General features: G+C 38.3%; 3 protein-coding genes and 1 long non-coding RNA gene across 7 annotated transcripts; all 4 read left to right on the top strand.

The window, feature by feature from the left end:
• Positions 1-4,706: 4,706 nt before the first annotated feature.
• LOC124350740 (ionotropic receptor 93a-like) lies at positions 4,707-6,074 on the top strand. Its single transcript, XM_046801568.1, has 5 exons — positions 4,707-4,791; positions 4,856-5,073; positions 5,153-5,275; positions 5,350-5,501; positions 5,573-6,074. Exons 1-5 carry the CDS (start codon positions 4,758-4,760, stop codon positions 5,826-5,828), a joined length of 783 nt encoding a protein of 260 aa, XP_046657524.1. The 5' UTR covers positions 4,707-4,757; the 3' UTR covers positions 5,829-6,074.
• Positions 6,075-6,381: 307 nt separating this feature from the next.
• On the top strand, positions 6,382-10,624 carry LOC124350688. 2 transcript variants are annotated; one of them, XM_046801494.1, is made up of 7 exons: positions 6,382-6,485; positions 6,833-6,985; positions 7,053-7,149; positions 8,484-8,589; positions 8,667-8,999; positions 9,055-9,292; positions 9,357-10,624. In XM_046801494.1, the coding sequence occupies exons 6-7, from the start codon at positions 9,281-9,283 to the stop codon at positions 10,464-10,466; spliced, it is 1,122 nt and encodes a 373-aa protein (XP_046657450.1). In that variant the 5' UTR covers positions 6,382-6,485; positions 6,833-6,985; positions 7,053-7,149; positions 8,484-8,589; positions 8,667-8,999; positions 9,055-9,280; the 3' UTR covers positions 10,467-10,624. The 2 variants fall into 2 exon arrangements, with proteins under 2 accessions (XP_046657450.1, XP_046657451.1); XM_046801495.1 differs by lacking the exon at positions 6,382-6,485 and adding an exon at positions 6,562-6,650.
• Positions 10,625-11,032: 408 nt separating this feature from the next.
• LOC124350626 lies at positions 11,033-13,377 on the top strand. Of its 2 annotated transcripts, none has more exons than XM_046801416.1 (5): positions 11,033-11,245; positions 11,373-11,498; positions 11,562-11,725; positions 11,787-11,944; positions 12,004-13,377. In XM_046801416.1, exons 2-5 carry the CDS (start codon positions 11,420-11,422, stop codon positions 13,061-13,063), a joined length of 1,461 nt encoding a protein of 486 aa, XP_046657372.1. In that variant the 5' UTR covers positions 11,033-11,245; positions 11,373-11,419; the 3' UTR covers positions 13,064-13,377. The 2 variants fall into 2 exon arrangements, with proteins under 2 accessions (XP_046657372.1, XP_046657371.1); XM_046801415.1 differs by having other exon boundaries at positions 11,323-11,498.
• Positions 13,378-14,286: 909 nt separating this feature from the next.
• Positions 14,287-16,324, top strand: LOC124350871. Of its 2 annotated transcripts, XR_006921220.1 has the most exons (6): positions 14,287-14,460; positions 14,645-14,765; positions 14,828-14,951; positions 15,121-15,502; positions 15,563-15,999; positions 16,067-16,324. It is a non-coding gene; the product is annotated as an uncharacterized LOC124350871 (long non-coding RNA). The 2 variants fall into 2 exon arrangements; XR_006921219.1 differs by having other exon boundaries at positions 14,645-14,951.
• Positions 16,325-16,383: the final 59 nt, after the last annotated feature.

Below are 16,383 nucleotides of genomic sequence, written 5' to 3'. Positions count from 1 at the left end.
TCTTTCTTTCAAAAGAAAGATAATGTTAAACGTTTTAGGCACATGATTTCATATTTCGAAACACGACTGAACCGGATGAACTACTCATCAAACAAAATGTCCTGCGGTGGTGCCCCGAAAACGTTTGTGGGGAGTTGCTGCGACTTCTGTTTGGTGCGTCGTCGTTTTTCCACATTTTTTGAGAGCCATCTGGTAGTCGTCTTTCATATTTTTAAAAGTCTCGAATTGTTTTGATTTCTAAGGGATTTTTTGGATCAATCAAGTTATCATTGGTTGACACTTGAAACATTCTATTCTTACAAACGGCAACGCAATCAAAGTCAAACAAAAAGGGCTCGAGGACGTGAAGATTCAAATCGTGGCTACCCCACAGGCGAAGCGAGTGTAATTCATCAGTCGAATTCGATACTAAACAACAATTCAACGGATCAAAATAACGGAAAATAGATTAGCTGTGATGAGCAGGAAACGACGGACATCGTGGCGCTTGGTCCACAAAATGAAACTTTCGAAATTTAAAATTTAAAAAAAATCTGCGTTAACTACGAAGGATCGGGGATCACGACTGCAAGGAAGACTTCTGACTTCAACTACCGCAGAGGGTAGGGTATTAAATTTTGATAAACACTATTTATTTAACCATGATTTCTTTTGACCGAATAATGTTTTACCTTGATTGTCGATACGTTCACTCCTGCGGAACCTCCGGTGGCGCTTGCTCTGTTATGAATGAAACTTTGCGAGCGCCACATCCTCAACTGGTGAAGGATCCCATGGAGAAAACTTTTAAAAAATTAGAGAGGTTTTTGCTGCTCAACCCTCCGCGGCTCAACCCGCCCTGATGTCAAATGTGGAATGAAGTGTTGCAAATAAATGTATGGAATCTATTTTTACCATACGTTGGCGATTCTGCTACATTAACTACAATTAGAAATTTGATTAGCACTTCTTCAACGTGAGATACAATTATGTCAAACCGTGTACGACGTTGCGATCAATCCAGCTCATTGATTGGAAAATTTAGATTTGGCACACGCAAAGAAATCGGAGAACAAAATAGCTATAGGGCATCAAAGTTTGATGGCTGTGAATTTAGGGGGAAATGACGGAGATCGTGACGCAATTGAAACTTTTGAATACTTGAAATTCTCAATTCAGTTGCGTCTTACGAGCGACTGACGCCAGACTCTTTCCCCTGATCCATTTATTTCAGCTACTTAATCGATTTCCGACTCCTCATTAACTGGCTATCACAACGAATTAGCTACAAAATACAACACTAACATGATACGCGAATCTTTTCTTTCTTTAAAAAAAAAAAGAAAACCAGCGTTATATCGCGCGTATAGGCCTACGCACGTAAACCATGGTGCATAAACTGGCTTCATACTTCGAAACACTATTGAACTAGTTATCAGACGAAATGTCCCACGGTGCCCTGAAAACGTTTGAGGGAGTTGCTGCAACTTCTGTTTTTTTTGCGTCGTGGCTTTTCCATAATTTTTGAGAGCCATCTAATTGTTTTGATTTGTAAGGGGTCCACCAGCCGTTGGCGCCTCATTCAAAAACTTTCTACGAAAAGAATATTTAATCGCGGAACTGAATTGCGAACTGAATTGTTGGGACGATTTGATTAAAACATGTACGAATTTGTGATGGATTAAGTTCGTTGATTGAAAACTTCGATATTGGCATACGTGAGGATTGATATGTTTAAATCACCCTTACCAAGTAGGCGGAGAAGATAAATATTATTCCGCTAAAACTTGAATTCAAAACTTAAAACAAATAATTAAATAAAATTTACGGACTATGTTACAGTAACTAATCTGGAATACTAACCGAAGCTGAATGGCAATTTGCTTTTTATGGACATTTGTAATACTATCTACTTAGTTTTAGTATAATATAACTTCGGACTTAGACAAGTAATATTCCGGAAGATGTGTGATGGGAATTATTCCCGATTGTTCCAACGTTTTTTATTTCAATGGTCATGTGTCTACTCCGGGGGAACCTCCAGTGGCGCTTGCTTTGTTAATGCAACGATGCAAGCGACGCAACCTAGCTCAACTAGAGAAGGGTCCCTTGGATTAGACATTACAAATTTTAAGGATTACGCTTCTGTAAAGCTGTCTTTCCCTGTGCTGAAAAACCGAGGATCTAGCCTTATAAGAAAATTCTAGTGCGTCAACATACCATCCCCTCTTCTACTATGATGACATGTAGACTTCCAGATCAGAACGTGAGTCGATCATTTTTGCGAATTTGATTATACCTCGAATTTTACCACAACCCCGTTGCGTGTTAAAAACGATCGACCGGTGACCTTATAAACCCTAAAGCCAGTATTATTATTCCTCATGGATTTGAAATTCAAAAAACATTTGAATAAATTAGGCCTATTTTAAAGCAGTCCGCACCAGCGGAATATACGAGGGAATACAGCAACTGTTCTTTATTTGGTTGCTAAGTGACAAAGAACAACACATTTTCCACGAGCAAAGTTATCAAACTCTAATTTCTTTGAGCAATAATGCAAATAAACTTGAAATGAATAACAAGCTCTATGAGATCATCAACAAAGAGAAAATTTTTTGCACTAAAATTTAATTAGCGTCTTCTCTCATTCTCGAATCGAATCTCGAACAGTTAAGTAAAGCAGCTCGTAATACAAAAAAAAACGGACATGCACAATGATAGAATATTTATAGTTAAATAACGGTAGCCGGTGGGCATCGCGTGTAACATGCTATAGACCCAGCCTGGAAAAAAAACATGTTTCTTGACTTCAAACCAATTATTTTTTTTTTAAATCAAATATTGAAATGCAATGCATTTCCAAGGAACGTATCAGCTGCCTCTTGTTTCAAGGTTTACGCGGTTTACGGCAATAAATCAAGTCAAATCGAGTTCAAACCAATTATTTTTCAAATATTGAAATGCAATGCATTTCCAAGGAACGTATCAGCTGCCTCTTGTTTCATGGTTTAGGCCTACGCGGTTTACGGCAATAAATCGATGAAAAAATAATTATTCATAAAGTTGTGCTACCTAGATCTACAGTCGCGGCTGAAAGTTTCTTTACGTGTAGCTCCAAAACCCGCCTTTTTACTGTGTATTGGCGGATGGTATTAGCCTATGGTAGAGGTTGAGTTACCTTATTTGCTCGATTTTCTCAAGTTTTACCCCCTACCCCCTTACACCTCCGACAATGATTTGTTGGCGCGGCTTTCTAAACTATTGGTAACCATGGCCGATAATCAGGCAATTGCATCGATGCCCAATAAACTAGCAATAGCTCTTAAATGAAACGATAAAATGACAGATGATTGATCAGTTTGTAACTGTGACAATTTCTGCATTGATTAGTTTCATTTTAGCATTGGGTAATAGGAATGCGTAACGTTTGCGTTATCGCGGGTAAATTAGTAATCAATGTTAAGAGGTAGAGTTAAGTAAAGAAGGGCGGTAAAAAATAAAGAAACGAGCAAATAAGGTAGCTCAACCTCTACCATAGGCTAACACCATCCGCCAATACACAGTAAAAAGGCGTATTTTTTAGCTACACGTAAAGAAACTTTCAGCCGCGACTGTATACAGCAAGATGAAAAGTAAACCAATAAATAGGCCTACAGATGTTTCCCAACTTCACTATCTCATTTGTCGCCCTTGATGCGAAACTCGAAATGCTGACTTTGGTCTTCAGCAAAAGCGTTTTTGGGTTGTTTCTTACAAATCTAAAGCTATTTATGACCATGACATTATTAGTGACCTCTTTTTTGTTAACGAGCGCTGATTCCACATCGGAAACTGATTTGGCCGGACTTCATTTAAATTACGTTGGTTTTCACGTAAGTAATAGCCTATAGCCTATACATATGGGCAAATAGTTACTTTCTTCAAAACAATTGTTTCTAATAATAAACGAAAATTCACCATAGCCTTGTTATTACCGATTATGCTATTTACCGAAATTTTAAATACCAAATTCACAAATTGCACGTTTGTTTCCTCAAGAATCCTCCTTTTGATATAATGACTCGAGGACCTAACGGCACATTCACTTATTCTGGATCATCACTTCAGATAATCAAGTGGTTAGCAGAAAAATTTAAATTTAAGTAAGTCTAACTCTTTGGTTTGGGTCGAATCCCAGAAAAAAACTAAACGTATTGCATAATGGTTATATTTTACAGGATGTCCGTCATTCCCATTAATCAAACTCTAGCCAATAAATTAGGTACTCATGAGGCTGCGTTTTACCAACTTCAAAACGATCAAGTAATTTAGATAAAATTGTGCTCCATAAATTTATCAGAATTAAGGCTAAACATTAAAAATTATAAGGATATCAATGGAATAGGGACCTGTTTCTTCCTAACCATGGATCGGGTAGAAAGATTCGATTTTACGTCTTTTATATGGGCTGAAGGATTTCGTCTCGTTTTGCCAAGACCCGGAGAGGAAAGCAGATTGTTCGCTTTTATTCGCCCATTCCAACCCTGGGTGAATTTGATCAATTCCACTAATTGTTCATTAACAGATTCACCATTCAATATTTCCAGGTTTGGCTGTCGATTCTCGCCAGCATTTTCGTCATTGTGGGCGCCATGAAGATTTTTGCTTGGATCTATTTTCGACGCGATTTAAATAATTTAATCGATACGTCCCCAGACATAAAAAATAATCCGCGGGATGGCGAAGTAAAAGACAACTCAATTCCAAAAAGCTACTTTACTTCCACCGGCTACCACATGATTTACGTAATAAATACACTTACGAATCAAGGTAAATTTTACTAATCTATTTTTCGAACACTAATCGAATCATTTATTTGATCAATAATATTTAGGAGGGAGAGAAGCTTTCAGTCGCAACTCATTTCGAATCCTAGCTGGTGTCTGGGTCTTGTGCGCTACTGTTTTGGTCAATTCGTACACAGGAATTGTCACTTCATCACTCACGACGCCTAGACTAAAACCGTCTATTAACTCATTTGAAGAATTAGCAGACAGTAAAGAAATTGGAATAGTCATCAGGAGTGACACAGCGGTCGGAGCACAAATTCTCGTAAACGCACAAAATTAATTCAATCTACAAAATATTTTATAAAAGTTCCCTTTAAAACTAATCTTCATAAAAAAATCAGGAAGCAACATCCGGCATTTATAAGGTTCTTGGAGACCAAGTCCGGCTTCATCCTGATCGCATATTTGTCGATCCGTTTAAATTAAATGCAAAATTGGAAACTGGTCAATTTGCTTACCCATTTGTAATTGAAGTTTTCTACTATTATTTGGAGGCTAACTAAGTCTTACTAACAATTTAAATCTATTGTTGAATTAGCTGAACACCTTTACCGTTGCGTTTGTGAGTTCTCATTATAAAAAAGAAGGGACGTGTCGTTTCAAAGTTTCGAAGCCACTGCCTATTTTGACTGGATTTTACTCATTGCTCCATAAAAAGGGAACTTGGTACACCAAAACCATAAGTAGAGGGTAGGCAATTCCTAACAGATCAATTTGTGACCTTTTTTTTAAACCAATACTACAAATTACTACATTTACAGACTGATGGACTTGTGGGAGAGTGGCCTTGTTAAATTTTGGGTGAATAATCTTCCTACCTTACCAAAGGCAGATGCTTGTTTCGTCGACAGAAAACGTCGAGTTTCTCGCCCAGTTGCTATCAAGTTAACTGATTTAACTAGCGCCTTTCTAATTCTGGGGATCGGGATCGGATTAGCAATTTTAGTTTTCATGTTGGAACTTATCTACTGGAAACTGCTGGCGATGCAAAAGAAACTCGCTATAGTCGAGATCTAAAATCCCATAACGAATAATAGAAGAATATCGGTGACTCATCCGTAGTAGTTGTTAGGTAGAGTTTAGTTGTTAGAGAAATAAAGAAACGACATGTTTCATGATTAAGTAAATGCTTTAGACCTTATTTGGTAATCAATTTGATTACATATGTGGTAGATTATAGTCAGAATGCAGCAACGAAAATGTTCTGTTATCCTCGATTGTGTAACCAATAAAATTAGCATATTCTATCTCAAAATACAAGTTTGTGTGATGAGCTCGAAAGTTTGTTTTATGTAATTCAGATCCATTTTGGTCCAATCCTGTGAAGCGCCATCTCTTAGTCGCCCGTATCAATAGGAATAGAATTTATTAGTTTTGGTTTTCAACACCCATCGAGTTCAAACAAAATATTCTTTTTTTCATTGCTTAGAAAATTTTTTAATACACGTTAATTGGGGAAAATCTAATGGTAATTAGATTCATGTAATCACAGAAAACGAGCTCGTGGTGGGCTGGCCGGCTGGCGGTGCATTAGCCTGACTGTCTAAAATCGTCTGCTGCATTAGCATTTCATTCAATTTTCAATTTTCATGGAACTTGGAAAAGAACCTGGGAACCATTTCCGGCATCTCCATGCTCAGCCCATGCTGTGCTCCTCTCCTACAAAATCCCTAGGTATGTATTTTTACCATTACTCTAAATGGCTAATAGTAACGTGCAATCCATATTTCACTGCGTTAGTGACTTCGTGATCAAGTGAATCGTGTTGTAAAAATAAAGGAGTATGGGCGGTTATTCGTTTAACGTGCTTACTTATCCTACCTAATTTCTACTTTTTCAGTAAGTAAGTTGCCATTTAAAAAACCTTTGGCTGGCTATAACATGCTATACTCCCCCAATTTTTTGTCAACTTATTGTTAAAAGTTAAAACGTCATGTTGAAATGTGGAAGGTAGAAGTTGATTCCGTTAATAAGGCATTGTGTTTTCCAATAACAAGTTTTCTTTGTTTTGTTTTTGAAAGTTATGGGATAACTAAGAATTATACATCATCAATGATGAGGTGTAAGGACTAAGTGACTGGGACTCCTGGGAACAAGGTAGGCCTATAAGAGGATATATATTGACTGCAAACTGTCTTAATCAACAACATATGCATCACTCTGTTTCAGATGAAGTAAGAAAATATTTTTTAAATGTGCAAATTTTAACACATATTCTGTATTATTGCTATCTGATTTCAGTTCGTTACAGCATGACAAACCATCTCTTTTGCGTGACGTTTTACCACCTTCCCACTCCGATTACGACCCATTAACAACTATCACGGATCATCCAAAAGTGAGTCTGCTTCATCCATTAGTGCTGACCTTTTTCATTTGTCTTTTTTCGTGACACGTCCTCTCTCTATCACTTTGCCTAGTTGCTTTGAAATATTACCCTTCTGATACAGATCAGCAAGTTTTTTGCTAGCTCTTCTTGCCAGGGCAATGCCGTCCGGAAAAGTCCATTTTAGGATGAAATTTTATAACTTTTAATTTGCCAGTGAATCTGGTTTCGTTCTCGAATGAAATAACTAGTAGAAGACTCAGAATTATAGTGGCTCTTATCAGTTCTTTCTTGTTTTTGTTGTGAATCGCAAAAAGATTTTCATTCCTTTAGGAATATTACTCCAACTTTTGAGACGTTCGACGAAAAAACCACACAGACAAATGTGACTCAAATTTAACTATTTTTATACGTCGTAAATGTTAATTTTTGGGGGTATTAACTCCATCTTCTACGCTTTAGCTTGACTTGTTTGTAAACTCTCGTCATGGCAACTGAGGTCAAATTTCTATTTAACTAGCTGGTGTGCCCCTTGCTTCAAAGATTCCTTGTACTATACCTAGAACAAATTTATTGTTTAATATCGCCTAGCTGAGATGCTCCTTGATTCAGAGGTATCTTGAGCAAGTTTGTACAGTTAGACCATTTGTTTGCATGGATTCCTAGACAGCTGCATGTGAAACGCGATGCTGACTATGGTAATTATTCAAACGTAGTGGTTATAGACAATCCGTTGTTAGCGATGAGAAAAAACGGGATGATATCAAACAATATTGCTGCGCAGTAGCATGCAGCATTAACCATGTTTTATTTGTGCTGATTTAATATTTTTGATGAGAATATCTGCAGGCCCATTTCATGGCCATTTGACAACAACAGATGCAAGCAATATTATGAGCTAGTTCTGTAGTTTATGAGGGAAAATTTTCTGGAAATGTTGAATTGTAGCTTGGTTTTCTAGAGAAATGCAAATGATTGATAATCAAAGACCTTATCCAAGTTCAATCCCCAATTATTTAATATCCGTAAAGTCGACGAAAATGCGTAAAGTCTCATTTAATACTATTAGAGAAAACTAAACTTTCAGACGTTTTTTGGTTCGAGAACTCATTTTTACAATCGAATTGCTAACTAAAAGTTGAGGCAGTTGACAAGGCAGTGATTTGTGATTCCATCTTGAGAGTTTTGGTTTTTCATTTTATTGATCTTGATCTTGGGTAACAAAAGAGTGGCAAGGCTATTCATGCGTATGATCTTATCATTTCAAATTGTTAGTCTATGAATAGATGACGTTATTTGTTAGCAAAATATTTTTCTCCGATTAATTTAAAACTTTAATTCTTTAGATAACCCATACATTTTCACAAGAGATGCGGAAGGAAAAATGATAATAAAGGAGACTAAATGCTGAATTGCTTCACACGGATGTGGAGGCAGCCTTTGAAAACGGAGGTAAAAAAAAACTATGCTTTTCACAAAATTCGTTACGTTTGACAATAATCTCATTGTTTATGAACCCTAAAACACAGCACAACTTGGAAATACCAGCCCGACAATAAACCCAGCAATCTTCAAGGCCGTTTCGGTCCAAAAATCTAACCGATTTCAAATCGTTCCCAAAACACGTAACAAAATTTAAAGTAGGTCAGCGTTCGTTTTCGTTCAGCAGTTAGCAGAGCTGCTGATATTGTGAAGGTGATGGCTCTCATGGACGAAGAAAAAGGGGTGTGGTCGCTTAAATGTTCGCACGATCAGCAACATCACGGTGCAGACAGTCATGCGAGAAATTGACAGTAGTTACTTCCATGTGTAACAGCCTACAAAGGACAACATTGTTGTACACACCCAACTGCGGGTGCAAGGTCAGTTTGAAACAAACATTTTAACGACGTCTCCTTATTTCTTGGAAATTTTTAGAAAGGCGGAAGGAACAATGGACCTCATCCACGCCCATCCCGGAATAAATCGGTTCCGATTTTTCCCAACGAAAACTACGAACCTGACCTTGTCCTCCCGATGGTTATCTTTTTGTTCTCTCGGCTAGTGTTGTGCGGGGGGTATAAATAGGACGCCGTGAACGAAGTACAATCAGTTCAAACCTAACCCTTCCCAGCGCTTTCCAGCAACTTACAAGCGAATCAACATGCAATCAATTGTAAGTTTACTTCTTTTAAGTTGTCAATTCATTTCAGTAACGGCTTCATTTTTTTATTCAACAGATTGCGTTGTCATTATTTGTTATGGCCGCTTCAGTGTGCCACTGTCAGCTGACGGCTTTCCATCCGTTCGTCAGTGCTGGATCGGCGAACTTTGCTCCGGTACCCGTGGCCACCTGGGCGCCCTCCTTGTACTGCATGTCCCAGTACCACGCCCAAGATGAGCTCGGCCAAGCTTCTTACGGCTACGCTTATCCCGGACAAGCGGCTTCCAACTTCCGTGACGCCTGGGGTAACCAAGTCGGAAGCTGGGCCTACATCGACGCGGAAGGCAAAGAAGTCCGCGTCAGCTATGTGGCCGATTCGAGGGGATTCCGCGTTCTATCCAACAATTTACCCCAAGCTCCGATGTCGGTCCATTCTTCTCCACTCGTCGCTCCCGTCCAAGTTTCCGACACTCCCGAAGTCGAAGAAGCCAAACGGGTGCATTTCGCTGCTGTGGCGGAAGCCAAGGCTCGCAATGCGGCCGCTGTTGCTGCAGCCGGTGGCAGCCGTCATCGTCGTAGCCCTAGCCGTTATTATTCAGCACCCAAACCAGTTGCTCATCATTATGTCCAGCCGACTTATTACAGCTACCAAAAAGCGGCCGGTCCAGTTGTTCATGTTGCTCCTGTTGAACCTATTGTCCCTGTCGTCCAACCAACTGCTCACGCTTTCCCTACTTTCCCCACTGTTCACGCTGTTCCAGTTGCTCCCGCTGTCCATGCCGAGGTCCACGCCCTTCCGGTTGCTGCTCCAGCTGTTGTCCAGGTTGCGCCAGTCCCATCACCCATCATCAGCAAATTCCATTCACAGGATGAGCTGGGCCAAGCCGCATTTGGTCACGTCACTGCCGACCAGTCCGCTTCAAATTTCCGTGATGCAGCCGGAAATCAGATGGGCCACTATGCCTACATCAATCCTGACGGCCAACAAATCGTAGTCTATTACACAGCCGGAGCTGGTGGCTTTAGAGTTATCTCAAATGCCTTGCCAGAGGCACCTGTCCAATTCCAGCATACAGCGCATGCTGCTCCGGCAGCCGTCCAGGACACTCCTGAAGTTGCTCAAGCTCGTCGAGAACATTTAGCTCTTGTCGAAGAGGTGCGTAACCGCGTCAAATCTTCGCCTTGAGATGTTTTCTTCAACTCCATACCAAATCAGTTACAGTCTAATTGAGCTTCGCATGTATATAAACTTCATCTTGTCTTTCCTCATTACCTTGGCAGTTGAGCAGCATTAAATGTGTTGCTTTTTGTTACCATTGCAACCAATACATTTTCTTAAGAGACCATCAAACTTTTAAATAAATTTGATCTATAGTAAATCGGCTGATTAATGGAGTCGGAATTAAAACAAGCTAAACTAAATCCTTACTAATGTTTGCTGGTTCGCATACACGAGGAAAAGTAAACACGGATAACAATTTCCGAAGGCATTGCGTTGGGTTTGCCCCGGAAGCAGACTCTCTGACGGAACACGGAAGTGAGATTTTCAAATGGCAATAACAGAGTAATAGAAAGAAATTTTTTATGAGTTTTTTATTTCAATTTTAATTATTCTATAGCTCTTGACAGAGTTTTGTGGCTCCGATCACTCTGATTTATCTGAAACTCTGTCTGAATAACTGCGGTCATGCCGGTCAACATAAATTTTTATAACTGGCAACGCCATCGTCGCCATCTCGTATGCGTCAGCTACACTCGCTCTGACACTCCCATTCTGAATTACGAAAGCAAAGCATTGCGAGATTTTGGGAAGGAAAGTAGTTAATAAGCCACGCTTCAGTCACCAAATATCTAAATCTTGATATCTCTCGTCAGCAGCTCACTAGGACTGTAGGACATTAGTGTGAAGTGTTTAAGTTCGTCCGACGTCCAAGTTGACTTTTTTTCTTAATACGAACAGTGAAGGTAGCAATTTCATTAAAGGCATGTTTATGTTGAAATTTGAAAACTGGTTTTAATCATGTTTTAATGAAACTAAATAGAGAGAGTCTTATAAACAGCTCATTAAACTCCACTATGCCACAATTGATAGGAGTGAAATCACTATCCCAAACATGCCTTGATTTTGTTGTAAACAACATGGCTCTGTTGTGTGAGGAACCAACCAGTGATTTTGCTAACAGCAATCAATCTATCAACAGTCCTTTTGATCAGTTGCGTAAGTTGACAACTATCAATGATCTATCCAAAAGTATTTTAAAATTGTCTCATTTTGTAACAGCTAACAAGTTATTGGAGGAAATCATCAGTTCTCTTAGAAACAGAGGAGGTTTGAAACAATTTCTCGGTATACTGGCTGTTCCACATTTAGAGACCTTGGATCTGAGTGATTTAAACAGTGAAGATCAATCCATTGTTCTTGATAATTCAATGCAGAGATGTGTAGTAAGAAATTTTACTTTTACACTTCCTTTAATATCGATACATTACATTTTTTCTATTTCAGAACTTGAAACATCTAGCTTTGTGGGCAGTTACTAATAATGATGAATTCTTTACTTCTTTCATTCCTAAGCTTTCAAAATTACAAGTACTGGACATTTCATGTTCTGATGCAGATGACAGCAGCTTGGAAGTAATAGGAACTTATTGCAAAGATTTGAGGTAAACAAAATGTTTGTTTGATGCTAAATTTGTTAAAACAATTCTGGTTTCTTTCGTAGAGTACTGGATTTTAATACATGCCAGAATATCACAGATATTGGAGTTAAAGGATTGTGTGACGGTGCAACGCGTAATCTAGGAAGTGGAGGTGATGGACTGGGGCTGCCCAAATCTCTTCTTAAGTTGGGTTCGATCTCTACATCAATTACCCACGCCGGAATCCAAATAATCTTAGAAAACTTTCATAGTCTTCAAGTCTGGGATATGGCTACTGTTCAAAACTTGACGGAGATTCACAAAGACGTTTTCTTGAACCAAAAGTTAGAGATTCCAAAGTATTCTTTGTTAAGTTTAGAAATCGATCCTTACGCTTCCTACATCCCTAAATCTCTGGGATTTGTTTTGTCGCTGTGCCCGTCTGTGATCCGGGTGGAAATCGAAATCGATGGCTACGAAGGACTGACAGACAGTGATTTGCTTGATTTGTTGTCTCTTAAAAATCTCCGTAATTTTAAAATGAGTGGTGGAGATTCCCCTTTTAATGGTAACGTCACGTTTGGTGGCGGTGTGACTCCAATTTTAAAAGCCTTTGGGAATTCATCACTGAAGGAACTTTCCCTATCCAAGTTGAGTGATGTCAATATTCTGGTAATCACACAGCTTTGCCCGAACCTTCACTCCCTTGACCTTATCGATAATTTGAGCTATTTCACCGCCAAACTTGTTAAAGAATGGGTTAAGACTGAACGGACTGAACCTAAAGTATTAAAGCAACTGGAAAGGTTGAGACTTTTAGGTAGTGGTATACCGCGCGAACATTTAATCTTGCTGTTGTCTTCGCCTTTATTAGTGAAAATAACGATTGTAAGATGTTCTACGTTCGACGACGACATCCTCCAAAAAGTCGCTAGAATTCAAACATTTTCCAACCTTGAAGAGTTACGCATTGTTAGTTGCCAGACCGTGACCGAGAAAGGAATTGATGTTTTCATGAATGCTCAAAACCCTCTTATAAAGATCGTGTTATATTTGTGTCGTCAAATATCGAAGAGTAATGTAGAGTGTTGGGAAAGGCAAGCTAAAAAAAACAATTGGCAATTATTGATCGTTTATCATTAGTAAAATTTATCTTGGTGTTGAAGCGTGTTGAAGACGACTTATACGTCGAAGAACGCGAAGGAGATTCCGGAGATATATTTGTGTTGGTGATGAATGTCGGAATCGATCAGAATCTGAGAAAAGATTTATTCTTGATTGAGAATAATTTTTTTAACGATATCAATAGTCTCAACTACTATTTTGTCTTATTTTGTTCCCTTAAATTTCCCTCACTTATAATAAGTCGTGAAGCCTCGTAAAATGTCACACTGTCCTTCATTCTTGTTTTGTCAGTCAGTCATTACCCACTAATAAAGTCTGAACATAGATTTCCACCAATAGTTTTTCTTCTGAAATATATAGTTAGCTTTAGCTTGTCACATTCATCTGTGTTGCAATACGTCATATATAGTTAATGATATATTTTTTGTATGTAATATGATTATCTGTTTTCTGTTAGATCGTGAACAACAACTGCCGCAATGGTTTCCTAAACCATTACACCGACAGGAAAACCAGCAAATATCTGTCTTTTTCAGATTATGTAAAGTCCTATTTAGTGTTATATATTTTGTAAGTTCTGCCAACATCATAGGTTTTCGTCAATCATACTCATATCCTCATCACTTGACTTATTCTATCTTCTGAATATCCTAGAATACCTTATTGACGTTATCATATGTAATCAGTTACAGTCACACCCAATTAAAATTGTGTGGTTAACTCTTGGTTCTTGATTGAGTAATTCAGTAATGGTCAGTAGGTCTACAGAGGAACAAAAAAAGGCGACGGAGACTGGCCGACGACATCAAAGTGGCGGTGATATTCAACATTGATAAGTATTCAAATCAAATCATATTTTTGGTGTGTTATTTCGGGTTATTTCCCATTTATTTTGATTTTTTTTTAAGTTTACTGAAATTGGTGGACTCAACACACGGTAAAAATGCTTTTCCACATCCATTTATCACAGGGAAAAACCCATTCCTTGAACTGTACGATTTTGATCATTTTCATTCATTTTGATTTGAAAAAGCCGCCAATTCTTTACTTTTCTAGGCAGTCAGCCACCTAGTAGAGAATTTTCGTACTGCCTTTTGGAATCTCGTTTTATCTTCTATTTCTATCGTCTCATTCGTCTGCTTCATTCGTCTCGTGGTCTTGACTCGTGAACATGACGCTGAAAAATGGATTGGTCGTTTGAATTCGTTCTTTATTTTTAAGTATCTTTCATAATACTACATTTTTAATTGAAATATGCAGCATATCGGATTTTTCTAATTTCTGTACAAGTTCAGTTTTTGTTTGAACTTTCATTATCCTAATTCGTAAATCAGCGTGGCCAGGCCATGCCTAGTTGCCTACTGCCCAACACAATACTTGTCTTTTTCGTCATTTTCTCAAAACTCTTGTTCGAAGTATGGTTTTACATATTTTCTTATATTTCCCTATCTCTACACTAGTTTTGAATGTGAATGTGAATTTGTGTTTTAATATGTAGGTAGTCAACATTGATTTTTACTATGATGCCTTGATGGGGACCTTTTCGACGTTTCCATTAATTTGATTTCAGCTCACACTATATATCTTTTTTTCTTCTAGATGGGATGATTTGATGTCAAAATGACTGCTGAAACCTGTGAATCAACGCATATGTGGATATCACATGCTTGTGTTAGACAAGGTTCTTGTGATGCTGTCTTCTGCTTCCTACACTTGCTGTGTGAGAATTATAAACAAGACATGCAGAAATTTTTGCTGGCCCAGATCAAATTAAAATCTTAGAATCATCTATATTACAATACGACAATAAGATCTAGTCACGAAAATCAAAACTTAATCGCCCCTCGCTAGTCGAATGGACCTAGCACAATCACGGATCTTCTTCTTACTGACACCAATCCACTAGGTAGCAGTTTCTCTTAATTCCGTAGTATTCATTTGATTAATTATTTTATCAATTTTTCATGACGAGGGAGAATAGAGATTGTATTAGATTTGAAAACGCTGTTTCCAGATGTTGCTTGATACTGCATTTTGAATGAAATATTTTCCCTGCTTTTTTTTATTTGAAACAGATTACCCTCGAGTTGAAACTTGGATCGATGTCAACCGTCCAGGCAAAACATTGGAATTGAACCACGTTATCGCTGTTTCGCCTTCTAAAAGATGAATACAGTTCTGGTACAGAAACTGGTAACATTCGTCGGGATTCGTTGAGACAAAAGGTTCCTGGGATGCTCTCTTTTGCTTCCTACTGCTGCTGTGTGAGAATTATAAACAAAACCTGCAGTCCAGATCTTAGATCTTATCTTATCTAGATCTTAGAAAATCTTAGAATCATGTATATTGTTGTACGACGACAAGATCTTGTCACGAAATCAGAACTTGATCGCCACTCAAGAGTCGAATGGACTGGGCATAATCACGGTTCTTCTTCTTACTGACATCCATCATTAGGTAACAGTATCTCTTAATTCCGTATTATTCATTTGATTAATTATGTTATCAATTTTCCAGGACAATGGAGAATGAAGATTGTATTGGGGTTGAAAAACTTGGCGACATTATTGTTGTTGCCAAAAGTTGCTTGAGACTGCACTTTGAATGAAATATTTTCTTTGCTTTTTTTATTTGAAAGAATTACCCACGGGTAGAAACTTGGATCGTTGTCAACCGTCCAGTCGAATGGATAGTAGTCAAAACATTGGAATTTCGCCACGTTATCGCCCGTTTCGCCTTATAAAAGATGAAGACAGTTCTGATGCAGACACCGGTAACATTCGTCTCTATTTAACATTGTTCTTTTTATCGTTAATTCTACTTTTTACTTTTATATTGATCCAATCTCTCGGATGTGTCGGCTGAGTTCCCCGTAACGGCATTTCGTCGTTGTTGACAGTTGTCAGAATCGTCGAATCCTATTCTTTCACTCCGGCGGAGGAACAGCGAATAAGGTAATAGAACGAAACGTTAATCGCTCCATTGGTACAACAGTTTCTGACCTGACAATTCATTTGACAGGTTTCTGTGGAGAGAGTATTTTTCTCAAGTGGTTAACTTACAGCTAAGTAACGTGGTTCCTAGCTCTCAGCAGCCAGGAGCGTCGGAAAGTCTAACGACCAAGAACGAACTGCTGTGCTGCTTGAACAAAAGTATCGTTTGTATAGAGTATAAAAGAAGAAACATCTGTTATATTACGTGTGCATTTTGCTGTCTACTGTATTGTATTATCCATCATATTTTCATCTCTGATAAAGTAGTAAAATGAAACAAAAATTAAAGTAATGAATTGTGCATTATGTTTTATTTGTCCCACCTCCACCCACTATTCCGCCACT

The sequence above is a fragment of the Daphnia pulicaria genome, chromosome 7, assembly GCF_021234035.1.
Source record: "Daphnia pulicaria isolate SC F1-1A chromosome 7, SC_F0-13Bv2, whole genome shotgun sequence".
In the NCBI taxonomy this organism is placed as follows: Eukaryota; Metazoa; Arthropoda; class Branchiopoda; order Diplostraca; family Daphniidae; genus Daphnia; species Daphnia pulicaria.
The sequence above is the reverse complement of the archived record's forward strand: the minus strand, read 5'-3'. Positions and strand labels throughout refer to the sequence as shown.

Bases quoted from the DNA above. Each gene is read 5' to 3' on its own strand.
- LOC124350740 (XM_046801568.1), top strand. From the start codon at position 4,758: ATGATTTACGTAATAAATACACTTACGAATCAAG. The intron at 4,792-4,855 runs GTAAATTTTACT...AATAATATTTAG, and splicing joins AAATACACTTACGAATCAAG to GAGGGAGAGAAGCTTTCAGT. The intron at 5,276-5,349 runs GTAATTGAAGTT...TTGTTGAATTAG, and splicing joins GTCAATTTGCTTACCCATTT to CTGAACACCTTTACCGTTGC.
- LOC124350626 (XM_046801415.1), top strand. From the start codon at position 11,357: ATGCCACAATTGATAGGAGTGAAATCACTATCCCAAACATGCCTTGAT. The intron at 11,726-11,786 runs GTAAGAAATTTT...TTTCTATTTCAG, and splicing joins ATTCAATGCAGAGATGTGTA to AACTTGAAACATCTAGCTTT. The intron at 11,945-12,003 runs GTAAACAAAATG...TTTCTTTCGTAG, and splicing joins ACTTATTGCAAAGATTTGAG to AGTACTGGATTTTAATACAT.